The following is a 19,444-nucleotide window of genomic DNA, read 5'->3' as shown; positions in this document are numbered from 1 at the left end:
GTGTTGGCCTGGCCATCAAGACCAGTTTGCTCAAACAGCTGCCAGACTTGCCTGTGGGCATCAGCGAGAGGCTCATGAAGATCCGTTTGCCTCTCAGCAAAGACCGGTATGCCACAATCATCAGCGCATATGCCCCTACACTGATCAGCACAGAGGAGACCATCGAGCAGTTCTACTCTGACCTGAGTGCCATCCTGCATTCAGTGCCCACAAATGACAAGCTGATACTACTGGGAGACTTCAATGCCCGCGTAGGCCAGGACCATGAAAGATGGAAAGGAGTGCTCGGCAAACACGGCGTGGGCAAAATGAACAACAACGGCCTACTGCTACTCAACAAATGCTCAGAGTTCGAACTCACCATCACGAACACTGTGTTCAGAATGGCGAGCAAATATAAAACAAAGTGGATGCACCCAAGATCAAAACAGTGGCATCTCATTGACTACATCATTGTACGCCGGCGAGACATCCAGGATGTAAAGATCACCAGAGCCATGAGAGGAGCTGAATTCTGGACAGACCACCGATTGGTTAGAGTGACTCTTCAAATGCGCATTGCGCCTTGCCATCCAAAACGAGCCCAGACAGTTCACGCATTTTACAACATGAGTTGTCTTAGAGTTCCATCTTATTTGCAAACATTCCAGTCCTGCCTGGACAACAAGCTGTCTGCCAAGGGACCACTCACTGGAAGCTCAACCGAGAAATGGAACCAGTTCAGAGACGCAGTGAAGGAAACATCAAAGGCAGTCCTAGGCCCAAAACAACGCAACCACCAGGACTGGTTCGATGAGAACAATACTACTATTGAAGACCTATTGAGCAAGAAGAACAAAGCCTTTATGGAGTGGCAAAATAAGCCAAACTCTGCTCCTAAAAAGGACAGATTCAAGTCTCTCCAAGCCATGGCGCAGTGTGAGATCAGGAAGTTGCAAGACCAATGGTGGGAAAAAAAAGGCAGAAGAAATCCAGCGGTTTGCTGATATGAAAAACTACAAACAATTTTTCAGTGCCCTCAAGACTGTCTATGGACCATCAAAACCCACCACCACTCTCTTGCTATCCTCTGATGGTGACACTCTCATAAAAGATAAAAAAGGCATCAGCAACAGGTGGAAAGAACACTTCAGTCAGCTTCTCAACAAACCCTCTTCAGTCGACCAAAGCGCCCTTGACCAGATCCCCCAAAACCACTCCATTGAACAACTTGATGTCCCTCCTTCAATAGAGGAAGTCCAAAAAGCCATTAAACAAATGAGTGCAGGCAAGGCACCCGGTAAAGACGGGATCCCATCCGAGGTGTACAAGGCCTTAAATGGAAAGGCGCTCCAGGCATTCCACATAGTGCTGACCAGCATATGGGAAGAGGAAGACATGCCCCCAGAACTCAGAGATGCTTCCATCGTAGCCCTATACAAGAACAAAGGCTCACGAACAGCCTGTGACAACTACAGAGGCATCTCACTACTCTCCACTGCCAGAAAGATCCTCGCCCGTGTTATACTCAACAGACTCCTATCATCTGTTTCAGAGCAGAACCTGCCTGAATCACAATGTGGCTTCCGACCAGATCACAGCACCATTGACATGGTCTTCACGGTGAGGCGAATGCAGGAAAAATGCCTTGAGCAGAACCTGAGTCTCTACATTGTCTTCATAGACCTGACAAGGATGCTAGTGGTGGGTTGGATTGTACAATGGTAGTAAGTTTGGAAGATGTATTTTTTAGGATCAGTGTTTTTTTTTAGTTTATTTTATTATTTATTTATTTTTATTTAATAAATAAATAATAATAAATTAAATTAATTATTTATTATTATGTTATTATTTAGGTGGAATGCTAGTGGTTTTTGGTTATACTGCTGCTCTAGCCACAGAGGAGTACCCTGAGACTTGAATTGGTAATGTTGTAGCTTTTGATATGTTGTGATGTTTTATTTACAGTTAGTATGATATCTTATGTCTGGGGAGGTTGAGGTTAATACAGCTATTGAATTATTTAATTTTGCTGGGGCTTATTGTGTGGGTCAGGATTTGAGTGGTGTTTCATTATTGTACTGGTGGATGGACTTTATTAGGGTGAATTTTGTTTGTTACTATTTATGTTGTGTTGGAAGTTGTTCGTGGGCATAGACTAGATAAATACTAAAATAAAGACAACTGAAATCATAAAGGATATGAAGTATATTTTGATCAAGTCTTTTTGAGTAGAAGTAATTAGTAAAGATGATATAGAATGATTGTTAGCTTGACCTGTTTTTTTTTTTAGCTTGGTCCTGTTTTTTCGTACCAGTTTAATTAGTATGGTAGCAATTTGTTGGCCTATAAATAGATATATTAGGGGGGAGACTCGATGTATAATATGAGTGGCATATCCTAATAAATTTGAGAAGTTAGTAGTATGGTTTATTAAGTCTATACATTTACTAGCAAATGAGTTAAGTTCCATTCCAATTAGAAGGTGTAGTAGGTCAATGGTAAGGGCTGATAATTTGGTTATAGTGGGTATGGTTATGGTAATTGATGATATTGGTGGAATATTTATTGTTAGAAGAAAGCTTGTGAAAATATTACCTAGGGCTAGTTGTATAATAGGGTTAATGAGGTTTGGGTTATTTTCATTAATAGGGGACATAGATGCAAAGGGGGGGTGTCCTAGCAGGGCAAAATAGATGATATAGATGATGTAGGCTGTAGATAGCAGTAAAGGAGGAAGCAATCAGTGTTACTATCAGGGCTCATGTATTCATGTATGATGTGTTCAGGGCTTCAATAATTGAGTCTTTTGAGTAGAAACCTGCTACAAATGGTGTGCCTGTTAATGCTAGGCTGCCTGTTATTAGGGCAGATGATGTAATAGGTAGCGTGTTAAAGAGGCCTCCTATCTTTCGAATGTCTTATTCATCATTTAGGCTATGAATAATGGAACCAGAGTACAAGAATAATATTGCATTGAAGAAAGCGTGTGTACAGATGTGAAGGAAAGCTAGATGAGGTTGATTAAGTCCAACAGTCACTATTATTTAAAAAAAATTTATTTTAAAACCCTTACCTTCTGTCTTGGAGGCAATACTGTGTATCAGGTTGTTGGCTGATACTAAGATAATTACTGTTAGCAGGAAAGTGATATTTGAAAAATTGGAAAACGTTAGGATCAGAATATATATATATCATGAGGAAAATTCTAGAATAGAATGAATGGGGCAATAGGGATAAAAATAATTGAAAAAAAAGTCTAGTTTAAAGTTTATTGAAATGTTAAATGTATGGATTGAGAATCAATGTCAATTTGTGACAATTGATTCTTGGTCGTGATATATAAAGATAATGGAGGAAGGAGGCTGGTTAGGAAGGCTAATATAGTTATGTTTTTTCAATATAGTGGAAAGTATTTTGTTTTGTGGGGAAATAAAAGGCTGTATATAGTAGGGGTGAGATTCGAAGGGGACCAACATGTCACTAGTGACATCTTTTGACTCGAGCATACTGGATTTAAATGAGGCTGAGTTGTACAAAGTCATCAGCCTCACTCTCTCTTCCAGGGTCTTTCAGGTCCAGTGGTAAGACCAAAGTCTTGGCAACTGATATGACTCGGGATGCAGCAGATTACTGCGGCTTTTTGGATGTCTAACCAAGCTCCAAGTGCTTCACAGCACCTGCTTCAGCCCTAAGGGCCATTAGAACAAATTGTTTTCATGGACTCATTCTTCCTGTGTCTGGGGTACATACTCCCCTGACTCATTAACAGGTTTGAGGCCTGCTGGTTCCCCTCAATCTGCTTTGTCCAGCCTGCTGAGATCATTTCAGCAGGGTATGGCTGCTGTACGTGCTACAGCTTCTTGCAGTCATTGATAAGAGCTGGGGGGCAGCTGGACACCAAAGGAGAGCAGCCCTGAAAAGGCAAGCCCACACCAGAGGCCTTCCTGAAACATGCCCTACATCCATCATGTGGGATAAGAGAGGAGTAAAGTATATGACTGGAAATGTAGGAAAGAGTAAGATTAAGAGGAGCTTTCAATGCCAAATAAAGGGGTTTATATTTGATCCTAGAAGTAATAGGGAGCCATGAGCACTCATTGAGCAGAGGAGTGACAAGGCCTACATTTTAGAAAAATCCCATTGGCAGCTGAGTGGAGGATAGATTGGACTAGAGGGAGGGGGAAAGACTAGAGCAGGCTTCCTTACCTTTTTTGTGACATGGACCCCTTTGGCAGTCTGGTGAATTCTATGTATACCCTTCTCAGAATGTTTTTAGTTATTTATTTTTTAAGAATGTTTCTAAATGAATGAAATAAACTACATTGAATTATAAAGGAAACCAATTATTTTTGAGAGTTATCAAAATATATTTTTTAAAAAGTTCACAGATACCAGGTCTGTCCCTTGAGTTCCTAAAGGTAGAGTGGCCAGATAAAAGGCTATTGCAATCATTGAGATGAAAGGCAATAAGGACCTGAACTAGTGCTGTGGCTGTGGAGAGAAGGGGATATATAGAGTTCGGAAGATGGTGTAAAGGCAGAACTTACAAGATTGGGTGGATATGGGAGGGAAGAGAACCCAAGGAGTCAAGGATGACACTGAGGTTGTGAATCTGGTTGCCTGGAAGGATGGTGGTGCCCTCAAGAGTAACAGTGGAGGAGGCACCTAGGTGGCTCAGTGAATAGACAGCCAGGCCTAGACACAGAAGTCCTGGGTTCAAATTTGAACTTAGAAACTTCCTAGTTGTGTGATCCTGAGCAAGTCACTTGACCCCAACTGTCTAACCCTTAATGTTCTTCTGCCTTAGGACCAACACTTGGTAGCAATTCTAAGACAGAAGGAAAGGTTTTAAAAAGAAAAATAGGGGAGCTTAAAAGAAGGGAGGGTTTGTAGGGAAGGATAATGAATTTTGTTTTGGCTAGGCTGAGTTTGAGATGCCTATGAGACATCCAGTTTGAGATATACAAGCTTAAGATGTGCGAGAGATGATGTGGGACTAGAATGTAGGAGATGGACTGAGGTTAGATATACAGTCCTAGAGATAACTGAACCTATGGAAATGGAAAGATCACCCCATGAGATAGCATAAAAGGAAAAGAAGAGCCCGGGACAGAGCCTTGGGGAACACCTTCAGTTAATACAAAGAAAAGGCCAAAAAAAAAGTGTTAATATAAAAGACTCCCAGAGTACATTAAAGAATGACTTTTAAAAGGATTCAGTAACAACTATCATTAACAATCTTCTATATGGCTTATACTTAAGTCTCATTAAGCCTGTTAATTTATACTTGCTTTTTCATATTGTATACTTATACTTTTACTCTATACTCAAACCTCATTAGAACACAAACTTGTTTGAGGACAACTAATTAGTAATTTTACCCTTCACTTCAACTCTTGGTACATGCTTGCTCTTAAAATGGCCAGACTTGGGCCAAACCTTTTGTTGGTGACGATGTTCCCCCAAATTATAAACTGGTTTCCCAGGAGTTCTTGCTCACTTCCCAAAATGCCTTGTAACCTCACCTGGGCCATGAGCAAGATGGGGTATTTAACCTGGCTGTAAAGGCTACTGGGGCTCTTTTCCCGACTTCTGCTTCGGAGCAGACATGTCTCTCATGATGTGAGTGAAATTGAAATTGAATTGGGCCTCTTGGCCCACCTAGCACGTGCCTTTCTTACTTGTATTTTCTTAAATTCTTAACCTTTAATAAACCTCTAAAAAATATAATACTCCTTGCAGAGAGAAACTAATTTCTACCTGCCTCAGTCTCCCCCCAAATTTTAATCCTTACATAAGTCCCTCAGAATTGTCCTGGATCATTGCTGCTAGTAGAGAAGTCCATTACATTCAATTGTACCACAGTGTATCAATCTCTGTGTACAATGTTCTCCTGGTTCTGCTCCTTTCGCTCTGCATCACTTCCTGGAGGTTGTTCCAGTCTCCATGGAATTCCTCCACTTTATTATTCCTTTGAGCACAATAGTATTCCATCACCAACATATACCACAATTTGTTCAGCCATTCCCCAATTGAAGGGCATCCCTTCATTTTCCAATTTTTTGCCACCACAAAGAGCGCAGCTATAAATATGAAATTTACCCTTTAGAGAGAAAAGTCTAAATCTAAATTTCTACTTTGGGTCTCCTGCAACTCTAATAAAACTTTTTCTTGGGCATAATTTACTCTATTACAAACAAACAACTCTTACCTTCTGTCCTAGAATCCATACTAAGAGGGCAGCTAGATGGCTCAGTAGGTAAAGAACAAGGTCTAAAGATAGCAGGTCCTGGGTTCAAATCTGGACTCAGATACTTCCTAGTTGTGTGAGCCTAGGCAAGTCACTTAAGCTCCATTCCCCACTGCTTAGCCTTTACCACTCTTCTGCTTTGAAACCAATATTGATTCTAAATGGAAGGCAAGGGTTTTTAAAAAATAAATGTACTAAATGTCAGTTCCAAGGGAGAAGAAAAGCAAGGGCTAAGCAATGGGTGTTAACTGACTTGCCCAGGTCATATAGCTAGAAAGTTTCTGAGGCTAGCATTGAACCCAGGACCTGCTATCTCTAAACCTGGTACTCTGTCCACTAAGCCACCTAGCTGCTCCCAAATGATAATTTCTATTTAGCTCTTATTACTCTTCTGCCTTGGAACTAATATATAGTATCAATTCTAAGACAGAAGGTAAGGACTAAAAAAAAAGAGTGAATTATGCCCAAGAAAAAGTTTTATTGGAGTTGCAGAGGAAATCCAAAATGGAAGTTTAGATAAAGACTTCTCTCTCTAAAGAGTAAATTTCACAGGACAGCTTGGTGTTTCAGTGGGTAGAGAGCCAGTTCTGGGGACAGGAGGTCCTGGATTCAAATTTGGCTTGAAATTTCTTCACTCCCCCATAATTTGCTCTTGATAATAGTAGTTAGAGAGAGACTTCTGTATGAAAGTCACTGAGAGGGAATTGTGGACTTGGAAAGAGAAAACCTGGAACCCAGAGATAAAAACTAAGGTTTATATTCCTAAGTGCTATCCTTGGGCAAGTTACCTCACTGGGTCTCAGTTCCCTCCTCAGATCTCTAAGTTCTTTCCAGCTCTAAATCCTACAGATGAGATGATTTTGTGAAAGTGTTTTGTCAGCTGCCAAATCCTATGGGTGAGGTAATTAAAAACAATATCACTTTTATTATTGTTGTTTGCCCTTTGTTTTCCAAGGATTAATGACATCATAGGTAATGTCTTGTCTTGTACATGAATTGGATTTAAGAGAGGCAGAGATTGTACAAAGTCATTAGCTTCACTCTTTTCTAGTCATCGAAGTCCAGCCAAAAGCCAGGACAACTAAAGTGGGTGACCTTGGTTTCTTTGATGTCTGACCAAGCTCTAAGCACTTCACAATGCCTGCTTTAGCTATCTTCATGGATGAAGGAACAACTTGTTCTCATCCATCATCCACCCATTCCTCAGGCTTCACATGCTTGGGTTAGACATTCCTCTAAACTCACCAAATGGGAGTCATTAGAGCTTTAAAGACTGAAGAATATTTAAAAGACAGCAGAATGTTCTTCAAGACTTCAGGGTGTGCCATTGAAAGCTCTTTACAATCTAGACTATATCTTCCCAGTCTTTTTTCATACTTTACTTTCCTCAACACATTTTATAATTTAGGTACAAGGGGCTTACTTACTGTTCCTCACACATCTCCATTAGCCTCCATGCATTTGCCCTGGCCGTCCTCTGTGCCTGGAATACTCTCTTTCATCAACATTGCCTTTTGGCTTCTTTCAAGATTCAGATTAAGTCTCACCTACTATAGGAGGTCTTTCCTCATCTTGCCCCATCTTTCCCCAATGATAATGCAGTGATTACCTTCATAATTAGTGCTCAGAGATTACTGTCCAGCTACACTGTATATATATATGTATATATATATATTGTACATACCTACACTGTATATATATTGTATATACCTATTTAAATATTATCTCCCCCATAAAAATGTAAGGATCCTGGAGGGCAAGGACCATATTATAGCACTTAGCAGTGCCCTACACACAGTAAGTTCTTAATATCTATTAATATCTAAGTGCTTGTTGACTTAATCCCTAACATCCCCAGCACTTGGAAGAGTGCCTGACACATAGTAAGTATTTAATCAGTTATTTAATAAACATTTATTAAGGATCTATTTGTATTAGGCACTTTAATAAGTGCTAGGAATACAATGGGAGGGGGACACCCCTTGCTCTCAAGGAACTTACAGTTTTTTAATGAAGGAGACCACAAGCAAACAAAATGTGTAAAAAGGAAATTATATACAGGATAAATAGCTAATTAACAGATGGAAGGCACTAGAATTAAGAGAGGCTGGGGAAGGCTTCCTGTATAAGGTGAGAATTTCATTTGGACTAAAAGGAGTCCAGGAGTGGAGAGAGAGCATTCTGGTCATGGGGTATCACGATAGAATACCTGTCACTTAAGTGGTTGAATGAATTGGAGTAGGAGACTTGAGGCAGTCTCATCTGAAGGAATAATAAACGCCGGCTATAAGAAAGAGAAACTCCATTTAAAACTACACTAGACAATATAGAATATTTGGAAATCTATCTGCCAAGAGAATAAATACTGGCTTACTTGACTTTGCATCTCCAGTGCTAAGTACGTACACACACACACACACACACACACACACACACACACACACACACACACACGAAAAAAACGTTTAAACAAATCCATGTTGGAGTCAAGTAGATCTGAATTCAGATCCGATCTTAAAAACTTCCTAAACTATGTAACCCTAGACAAGTCACTTAACCTCTCTCTGCCTCAGTTTCCTCTCATCTGTAAAGTCCGGATGGGAACACCTACCTTCCACGATGGTAGTGAGGTTCGAATGAGATATTTGTAAAGTGCTTTGCAAATCTTGAAGCGCTATATAAATGCTAGCTATTATATTGTTGTTATTGGTAAGTATTATGCTATTGAGTAAGGTAAGCACATTGGGTTAGGATCCAGGGAACTAAGGGACAATTAAGACGTGACATGCCGCGTGTTCATGCCTAGCTTTGAAACATAGCTGTCCAGAACAGGGCGGGTCCGGTACCTGCCAGATACCGGAAGACCAATCACCTCTCCTTCTTTCCCGAGGGGCGGCTCCTTTAACCTTTGGCTCCACCTTCAGCTCCTTCCACGCTCGCTCCAGCACTGGCCGGTGCCCCCTGGGAGCATGCGCAATGCATGTGGCGGGCCGTCCCCATCAGGCAATGTAGGAGGCGGCCCGGCGGCGGGGAGGACCCCGGCCCTAAGATGGCGGCGCCCAGCGGAGCCACGGCCTCGGGTGAAGGCGACGGCGGCTTCGGGCCGTGGCTGGACGGACGGCTGGAGGCACTGGGGGTGGACAGGGCTGTGTACGGCGCCTACATCCGGGGCGTTCTGCAGGAGGACGAGGAGGAGGAGAGGCTAGACGCGCTACAGGGCATCCTGGCCGCCTTCCTGGTGAGGAGTCCGGGTATCCGCCCCGCCCCGCCCTGCTCGGCTCCGGCGCCCCCGCGTGGAGCCGCCGAGGCCCGCCCCCGGAGGAGGTTGCTCGGGTGGGGGACTGGGAGGAGCCTGCGGCCGTCCTGGAGTGGGGAGGGAGGTCCCGGAGAAAGCTTTGTAGAGCAGCCCAGCCAGGAGGTGGGAGAAGCTGCACACACGCTTTGGTGGACATTAGCCACGCATTTGGTGGTGCCCGCTGGGGGGTGAGGGCCCTGAGCCTGTACTTGAGGTTCTTCACCCCTACTGGCCCTGGTTGGACGGATGAAGTCCCAGAGTTGCAACTTCCCTCCCTGTAAAAATGAGAACAGCTTCATTCCAAGCTTCCTCCCTTATGGGATTGTTTTGGGGAAATCCCTTTTTGGGGGTAAACCTTGGAAAGGGCTATGCCATCTTTATAAGTTCACCTTTAACACCCCCACATTCACTCAAACTCTTTTGATTTTCTCTTTCTAGTGGGGGAAGATGACCTAAATCACCTGGTGGGTGTGAATCATGGGATCAGTCCATTTCAGTTGTGGGGAGTGCTGGGTTTTGGAGGCAGTTTCAGATCTCATCTCTGACCCTTAATTAGATAGATGTATGACTAGGCAAGTAACTTAATCTTTCTGATCTCCAGTTTCCTCATTTGTAAAAATGAGACAGTAAAACATTTATTAAGTGCTTACTATATGTCAGGTACTGTGCTTAATTAGTTGTATGACTGGGCAAATCACTTAATATTTCTTAGCCTGTTGCCTCATTTAAAAGAATTAGTCATTAAACATAGGCCTACTATGTGCCAGGCCCTGGGGATCCTAAGAAAGGTAGAGAAGAGCCCTTGATAGTGAGGAGTTTCTCATCTAATGGGGTGTGTTTGGGTGTGTGTGAGGATCAACAGGCAAACAACTACGGACAATCAAGACATAAATCTCTACTGTTGTTATAAGGCTCAGATGACATCTTGTACAGTAATAGTTATGCAAACCTAAAATCTCATGTCAAGCATCAGCTATCATTGTTCCAGCTTGAAATCTTGCTGATTGAGAAGCAAGAAACTAGTTTTCTGATCTCTTGTTGCCAGAAAAATCCCAGTGTGACTAGAAGGAAGTATCTGGTCTAGGAGTGATAGCAGAGCCAAGCTCTGTCCAGTCCCCCCAGCTGCAGTGGCCTAATTTCATTTCTATTTGTAGAGATGAGGAATAATTTAGGTGGGGTTAGGAGTAAGCAGAAGGGGGAAAAAAGATTTGGTCCTTTATAATCAGTAAGGGGATAGAACCTGAAAAAAGTGGGTCTGGTTTTTTAAAGAAAGAAATTTGACTAGGTTTCTGGGCTGCAATGCAAACACAGAACCTATAGTAAACGTCCTGGCCTTTGTAGGTGCTCTTGATGCTCTTTACTCCACTTTCACCAGAGACTTCAGTAGTGAGTGAGTAGTGTATTAACAAATGAATGTTGGAGTCTGGCAGACCTGAATTCAGATATGACCTCCAACATGCCGCAGTGGTGTGATCTTGGACAAGTCATTTAACTTCCTCATACGAAGTTTCTTCATCTGATTATCCTTCCATTTGTCATAATAATAATAAGTTTTATATATGTGTTTGTGTGTATATGTATACATACATATGTTGTATATGTGTATATATGAGAAATATATATTATATATACTTATAAAATCTGACTAGATTAACAATTAAATAAATTCTTTAATGCAAAGCTGAGTCCTGACATCATCGGTCCATCAACAATAGAAAATTATGAAGAGGCCAGAGTTAGATCTATCTTAAAGGGGATATAGGAGATATCATGTGAAATGAACAAATCCAGACATTGTTGAGGCACTTTTTTTAACCCTTATCTTCTGTCTTAGTATTTATTGGTTCTAAGGCAGAAGAGTGGTAAGGACTAGGCAATGAGGGTTAAGTGACTTCCCTGGGGTCACACAGCTAGGAAGTATCTGAATTCAGGACCGCCTATCTCCAGTCCATCCACTGAGCCACCTGGCTGCTCCCAGAGTAAATTTTTTAGTTACTGATTGTAGAGGAAGGACTGTTAAAGTAGATGTTAGGTTACTTAGACCCCCATGGAAGGTGTGAAGGGTATAGAGTTTGAATTTCAGGAGGTTTTTGCTGTGAGATTATTATGTGTTAATACATGTAGACTCCCTCTGTGAACCCCATGAGAGAGGGAGAATTTGCTGAGATCACTTGAGATTATCTCAGTGAGGCTAGGGAAGGCCATTACCAGAAAGTGCTAGAGCGCTACCCTCCAGGGCAGGTCTTCTATTCAGACTCTATTGGAACTCTCAGCAGCTTATGGTCACAGCAGATGGCATACTTTACTAACTGTTGAGAAGCTGACACTTTCCATAATTCTTATCAATGAATGAGTTGTGAAAACTGGAAGTTGGAAAGAGCTGAGACCAGAAGCACCTGGGGACCTGAGATGAAGAGGTCATGTGACACTATGACATTATTCCAGTTTTGGTAAAGGAAGGAGCCTTAAGGGAGTAGATGCTGAGGGTCCCAGTTAGGTAATTTAAAATGATTATGAGGATATCAGGCCAGACCGAATGAACTAGACCTAGAGAAACCATTGTAGAACCAGGAAGATTGAGAGCTGTCCATTGGTCACTGCATGGTTTCTAGTACTTGATTTCTTGCATCCTCTGTGAAATAACTGTCTCTTATAATTCTATATTCCCTGCACTTCAGAGAGAAGCAGCTGGGGAAGACTGATGGGTGCTGATTGCTAAGAGCATTTGAAAGATGGTATTATAGCTTTTGGGTCTAGCAAACTGGGGTATGAAATTAGGGAAAAACTGAGGCAGCTGTGGCTCAGCAATTAAGAGCACTAGGTCCAGAGTCAGGAAGACCAGAATCCAAATCTGGCCTTAGACACACAGCATGACCCTGGGCAAGTCACTTGACCTTTGATTGCCTGATAAAAGGATCGACCAGAGAAGGAAATGGCAAACCCTTCCAATATCCTTGCCAAGAAAACCCCATGAATAGCTGTGGTCCATGGATTTATGAAGAAGAATACAGGACTGAATAACAAACAGGTCAAAACATTTGTTGCAGCCTGTAAGGCAGTCCTAAGAGTCGTTCATATCTTCAGTGGTTTCTTTTTATTAGGGGCTTTCATCATGACTATGATATTAGGTTGATGCCAAAACAGAGGCTCAGATTAAGTGTCTGACTTAATTTCATTAATTGTCATTGACTGAGTCAATGAACTAGCTAGGGTCAGAGTTGGGATAGGTTTAGCTAGATCTAGTATTGGGACCTAGGAGCCTGTAGCTGGCTAATTATGGTGTGTGGAAACAGCTGTATTTAGGGCCCATGCAGGATCATAGTCTTTTGGGGTGGGGGGGTAGAGAAGCATGCTTTCCAAATACAGAAGAGTCCCTTAATCTTTCCTTACTCTGCTCCAATCACATTTTTCTTTTGGGAGGCTTGTGCAAGCCAGTGGAAGAACAGTTTATCAGCTGGGGAGATGCAGCAGTAACTTGACCCAAGGGCAGCTGTCTCATGGCCTAGCCAGTTGTCATTGCCAGAATCTCAGCCAGTGGTATCAATTAGGTCACACAGCAAAACAGGGTAAAAGAAGTAGGTTTCATGTGATTCTCCTAAAATCCTTACTTAAGACTCCAGGAATTACAGTGTGGATTAACCTGATTTGGGAGATCATGATAGAGGAGGTGATTTTTTCTCTCTTCTACCAGGAATCCTGGATGGGTGGGAATGAGGAGCTGATTAAGGTTCTTTTTATCCCATATGGAAAATCTCCAAAGACTTTTAGAGCAGGGGGTAGAAGTAACTTAGATGGAAGCTACAAATAGTGCCACCTGCTATGACCACCTGTTCCTAGGTAATCCTTGTTTAGAGCCATTCATCTGCTGACAAAACCAACTATTAGGTGTCTCAAAAGTCTTAGTGCAGTTGAAAGTTCTTCTATCTTAAAATCCCTCTATGGCTTTTGGGACACCCTACATGAACTTACCTAGATTTTTAAATTCTAGCTTTTTTTCTTTTTCTAGCAGAAAAAAGGTCAGTTTTTCAGGTATTGGTCTAATGCCCTTACTCTTCACCAGCTACAGAAAATTTGATTTGTTTTCAGAGTATTTTTTTTTTGCCCATGATGTAAACTGCTAGGAGATTGGATATGCCATTGTGACATCAGCATGGGCTGAACAAAGTCAGTCTGTGGGGCTTTGAAGTGAGGGTAGTTTGTAGTAAGGAGGAATCTTGGAGAAGCAGAAAATCATGTTCCTACCCTTGGAAACTTTATAGTACAATTGGGGAAAAGAGAGCCATTTGTTAAATTATCTCATGTCTACCTACTCACATGAAGCCTATAAGGTAAGTAGTATAAGCATTATTGCCCCAAACATATGGGTGGGAAAATCAAGTTTCAGAGAGGAAATGATTTTTGCCCAAAGTCATACAGCATTTTGTTACAGACTGTGGAGGCATTGGCCTTGGAGGCATTGGAAGAATTAGGACTAGATCCTAACTAGATCAGGAGTCTCTCCAGCCTCTTCATCATGTACTGGCCAATCACCTGATCTTGAGGGTGTGAGCCAGTCAGTTTGTTGAAACAGGCTTCCATAGCTGTTCTAGGGGGACCAGGGTAAGAACTTAAAAGGGATGAATCCATGTCAAGGCCCATATTTTCCTCTCTCCCTCTCTTCCATATTATCCTTTTTCCTTGCTCCCCAGTGCCCTCTGTTTCCCTCATCTCCCCTTTTCTTTGGCCCCTGATTCCCATCAACTACTAACATTCAAAGCTGAAAAAAAAGATAGCCTCTAAGTATAGTGGCCTAGCTGAGTATCATGCCCCAATTTTGATGTGTTGTGAGCATTCTTGGTATATATTGTTTCTTCCTTACTGGTTTTTGACAGGAAATGAAGAGGGAGTAGTAATTGTGTTTTTTTTTTTTAAAGGATAGCTGATATATTATCTGTGTACAGACTAGAGACATAGTTGGATAGATGGTCTGATAGAATACATCTCTCTTCCTCTCCTTCCTCGGTGTTGTCCAGCAAGTTTAGAGGTCCAATCTAGATGATAGAAGCTGGCAAACCCAAGGAGGAGTGATCAGAATTTTAGCGTAGGCCAATATGGTCCTCCAAGAGGCAAGTCATCCTTTGAAATCAAGTTCAGCAAAACTAAACAACCTATCAACCAATGCTACAGTATATGGTGTTCCACACCCAAAGTCCCTGAGGGGTAAGGACTGCCAGGAAGGCACAAGGTTTGTTCCAAAAGGAGGAGAGCTGATTCTGTTGACTAACCAGGAGACTTCTTTTCCCTGGAGTTCTGCTCATCTGGCAGGATAAAGTAGGTGGGATTGTCCTAATCTAGAGTTAGTGATAAGGACACAAATGTGGAATTACCGCCCTGGGCCCTTTTCCATTTGGGGATCTTTAGAAATCCTAGAATGAAAACTTGAATTTCTGTGCTTTGTCTCTTCTCCTGGATTCCTTTCAGCTCTGCTGGAATCAACCATGTTTTGGGGGTTTGAGCCTCTCCCCAGATTTCTTGATTCATGTCATCTGAAGATTTGGGGGGGGAATTTTTGGAATTATCTGGCCTATTTTTCTGACTAGGAAGAAGACTCCCTCCTTGATATCTGCAGGGAGATTGTGGCGCGGTGGTCGGAAACCCAGAATGTTGTCACCAAAGAGAAAAAAGAAGGTAGTGTGAATTGACCCCCACCCTGCTACCCAGCCCCTAAGTTTCCTCAGTAGCACCATGCAGCCAATAGGAAGAAGCATTTTTAGTTCTTACTTTGTCTACTGATCTGTAATACAGATTCACATCAGTTTCAGATCTCACATAGCTGTCATTCATTTCATTTTTCTGTTTTGCCTTAGTGATGATAGCACATTGGTCTTGTCCTCTCCCTCTCCCCAAGTCATTCAAGTCAAGCCAAGTTTTTGGCTCTCCTTAGACATTTACAAAGGGGCTGATATCCCCCATACCAGTGTTGTCCCTGCCTTCTCATGTATGATGTTATGGATTATCTGAAACTCTAGGCTGACTGCTTTCCCTTTCAGAGGAAGCCTTTAACTCACCTTCTGTGTTTTGGAAAGCAAATTCATTGAATTTGACCTAAGACAAATTAATTGGCCTAAGCATTCTTCATTAGTTAATCTAGGAGAAGGGAAAAAACTCAGTTTTTAGCAAATTGTAGTATCAAATTGAAGTGATTTCAAACTATCATTTTTTCTGTAGTTATGGATTATATCTTAAACTAGTGCAATAATCCAAGAATAGCTTACTTCATCCAGCATCACTAAAAGCCTGAAAAGGCCCCAAAGTAAGTTGGCCCTTTTCTTTCTAGCCTTCTTGGGAGGGTAAGAATAAGGTAGAGTAAGCAAGTTTTGAGATTGAACCCCCTCTTTAGTTTAAAGAAACCCTAAATTTGAACCCCAGCAAGCTCCAGGGTCAGAGTGAACAGGCATGGGTGTCCTCAGACTTAGTTCTGGCCTTTTTGGAACCATTGGCTTTATTAATCTGATCCCCATCATATACAAACTTGTGGTCACTCTTCCTCTCTCCCCAACCCTAAACCAGATGAGGTACAAGCCATTGCCACACTTATTGAGAAGCAGGCGCAGATTGTGGTGAAGCCCAAGACGGTATCAGAGGAGGAGAAGCAGCGGAAAGCCGCCCTATTGGCCCAGTATGCCAATGTGACAGATGAGGAGGAATATCCTTTTTGAAATTCGGGAGGTTTATCACTAAGGGTTCTCAAGGTCCAGGCTAGTTATCCCCACAGTTATTTCCAATCTCAAATCTGCTGGCCTACACGGTAATTTAGGAAAACCTTCAGCTACTCTCTATGCCTGTTTCACCTTTCTAAAAAAAAGGGAGTAACTTTAGTGAAGAGAGCAGTCTACAGAACTAATGTAAATCCTGAAATAATATATTTAGAATTCTAGGATTCAGATTTATCAAATGCTTTTGCTCTTATTGCACGATTATTCTCATTTTACAAATGAGGAACCTGGGACTGAGCTTTCCATGATCACATAGCTAGTAAGGGTTAGAGCCTCAATTTAGGTCTCCTGATTCCTAGCTTGCTATTCTTTCCACAGTCCCAGGCTGCCTCTTGAGTATCAGTTATTAAGGTATCTTTTGGTTTTCACATATTTTAGGAACCTATTGATTGTATAAAGTGAAGTTTTAAATGTAGCAGCAGGTAAACAACCTGCATTCCGATGAACATTTTATTCACCTTTCCCCCACCAAATTGTCTGTTATTTGTTTTCTCATATCTTTCTAACAGTTAAGAATTATTCTCCCCATTCTATAAAGTAGGAAAATGAAGGCCCCAATAGGTAAAATGACATCTCCCTCTCTCCAAGTCATTTTTACCTTTTGACTCTCCCAATATCCTTTATCCCAGTGCTGGTCCTGTGATGTATTTGGTGGCAGTGCTGGTCCCTTTTGGTGAAGGGCATTGTTTGGATTCTATTTCCTTAGTTTTTGTTCTCACAGGGTTGGGTTTAGCAAGACAGCACTAAATTTTAGTCCTGGTTTTAACCAAGGGGAATGTGCAGAGTGTTGGGTGCCATTGACAGGGTGAAGTGAGAGTCAATAAACATTTATTAAACACTTACTATATGCGAGGTACTCTGCTAAGCACTGGAAATAAAAGAAGATAACCCTCCAGGAGCTTGTGATCTAATGAAGGAATCTAGGAGCAAACAATTATAGGAAATAACAGAAAGCAATAGAATTAAAAGGGATTGGGGGAGTGGGGGCAGTTAGGTGGCTTAGTATATTGAAAGCCAAGCCTAGAAACTGGAGGTCCTGGGTTTAAATTTGGCCTTAGACACTTCCTAGCTGTGACCCTGGGCAAGTCACTTAACCCCCATTGTTTAGTCCTTACTGCTCCTCTGCCCTGGAAGCAATACTCAGTATTGATTTCAATACAGAAGGCTGGGGGTGGGGTGGGGAGGAATTGGGAAAGACTTCCTGTAGATAGCAAACTGACTCTGCCATTGGCAGAGTAAGGGGAGAACAGGGTTAGGCTCTGCTTTTTTTCCCCTTCATTTTTAGTTGTTTTCTTGCAGCTTAACACACTCACCCCTAATTTGTCTGGCAAATATTTGAAATTAATATCTTACATCAAAAAATCACGATATCTGGCTCTGACTTAGGGGGGGATTTTTTTCAGGACAATTCCTTTTGTTCTTAAGGCTCCTTAATAGTTCTAATAAAAATTCCTATTCCTTAGGTTGACTTTCAGAAGTCATCCAGTGCCTCTAGCATGGTATCTTGCACTTAATGTTTGTTAAATTAAATGTCATTCATCCCTTTAAGAACAAGAAGGTGGTCAAAATCCAGCCCTAATATCTCACAGAACAGCAACAGGGTTGAAGCAGACTACCCAAGATTCCTTAAATTATCATCCAAATTCAGCCTTGTCCTCCCTACTTGGTACTTAATTTCCCTAAACAGATAAATCCTTGGAATGCTTTGGGTTGGGATTAACCTCCCATTTCCTGTCCATTCCTTAACTCCTCATACTGAAGCAGATGAGAAGGATGGTTCAGTTGCTACGACAGTGAACATTGGGTCTGAAAAATGTATCCTTCTTTGGTGTCTGTCCCCCAAATGCTTCCTCAGTTTTTCCTGAAGATAATGATTTCCATGCTCTTTGGTGCTGTTGAGGGGTGGGGGGAAGAGTTTGTTTCAAGGAGATTCCAAAATGCCTAGGATGTAGAATGTTGTGCCTAGAAACTAAGGAAGCAATACAAAAGAAAATGAAGAAATGTCTCTGATTTTAGCTGGCAAGGCAGCATACACTTATCAAACATTAAAGAATGCTTCAATAGATTAACAAGTAAAAAGGACATATTTAAATGTGTTTAGAGAGGCATTGAGAAGTCAAATGAAATCTGATCATGCAAAGATTTATAGAGGAGGTAAATTTGGAGGTGTTTGAATGAGAAGGGAAATAGATTAGGAGGGAAGAAGAGGAATAAGGAATGGCATATGGAAAGACACCAAGAGAGAAATAAGTTAATTTGGGAGCCATTAGATAGAGTACCAGGACTGGAGTCAGGAGGACCTGGGTTCAAATCTAGCCACAGGCAAATTTCCTGTGTGTGACTGGGCCATGTCATGTAACCCCAGTTGCCTCACCCTTACCAGTCTTCTGTCTTAGAACTGATAGATTCTAAAACAGAAGAAAAGAAAGAAGTTAATTTTGTTTAAGATGTAGGGACTACTTGACTAGTACAAACAGCCAAAGTTTACGATTAGATTCTCAAATTTTGAAGTAGCTCCATGTAGTTATGTTTTTTTAATAGTGGTAAAATTTATTCAGATACTACTAAAATTTAAATTTTGTGATAATTGGGACCAGAACCAAGCTGACATTTATCTTGGCACTCTCTGAAAAAAAGTAAATTAAATTAAGCAAATAATTAAAGGGTCTAAACAAAAATTTAAGAAAATGTTTAACCAAGAGAGCAGTTTTCAAGTACTTGAATAGCACCTCCCTTGAATATCCTAATTACATAAGGTTTATATGAAAATATTTTTCTATAAAATTGTTCTATATGCACACACATATGTTAAAATGCTATCCCTCATATGGGTACTCCTCTAATAGTACAGATCACAACCTCTTTAACTCTTTCTGTATATGTCACTGACCCTTCATAAATCCTTTGGGGCGGTGGGAGGGGGGTTGGGGGGATAGAGGAGAACGGTGGCAGGAGAAGTGGGATCTGACTCTCTTATATGTTGTTAGGCTTCCTTTAGATAGCTTGTCCACCAATTAATCCAAGTTGCCCACCTCCTTTTCTAGACATGTTTTCAATGACATCTTTTATATGGTATGAAAGTCATTTGCTGGCAGTATGCTGCAGTTCATTTCCCATTTTATGTCTATTGTCTGTTTCATGTGGATAAATAAATATTAGAGA

At 41.5% G+C, this 19,444-nt stretch overlaps 2 protein-coding genes across 2 annotated transcripts in view; one reads left to right on the top strand and one right to left on the bottom strand.

The window, feature by feature from the left end:
* Positions 1–9,169, bottom strand: part of DBF4B (DBF4 zinc finger B) — a 71,336-nt gene extending 62,167 nt beyond the window's left edge. Inside the window, exon 1 of the mRNA XM_056816959.1 lies at positions 9,079–9,169. The gene's annotated coding sequence lies outside the window, so the exon portion shown is untranslated. The remainder of the gene's footprint in view (positions 1–9,078) is intronic.
* A 43-nt stretch (positions 9,170–9,212) lies between these two features.
* Positions 9,213–19,444, top strand: part of CCDC43 (coiled-coil domain containing 43) — a 12,510-nt gene continuing 2,278 nt past the window's right edge. The window contains exons 1-4 of the mRNA XM_001368077.5: positions 9,213–9,470; positions 15,107–15,194; positions 16,077–16,212; positions 18,039–18,097. Of these exons, the coding sequence (XP_001368114.3) occupies positions 9,213–9,470; positions 15,107–15,194; positions 16,077–16,212; positions 18,039–18,097 (541 nt within the window). The remainder of the gene's footprint in view (positions 9,471–15,106; positions 15,195–16,076; positions 16,213–18,038; positions 18,098–19,444) is intronic.

Source organism: Monodelphis domestica, chromosome 2 (assembly GCF_027887165.1).
Source record: "Monodelphis domestica isolate mMonDom1 chromosome 2, mMonDom1.pri, whole genome shotgun sequence".
Lineage (NCBI taxonomy): Eukaryota > Metazoa > Chordata > Mammalia > Didelphimorphia > Didelphidae > Monodelphis > Monodelphis domestica.
The sequence above is the reverse complement of the archived record's forward strand: the minus strand, read 5'-3'. Positions and strand labels throughout refer to the sequence as shown.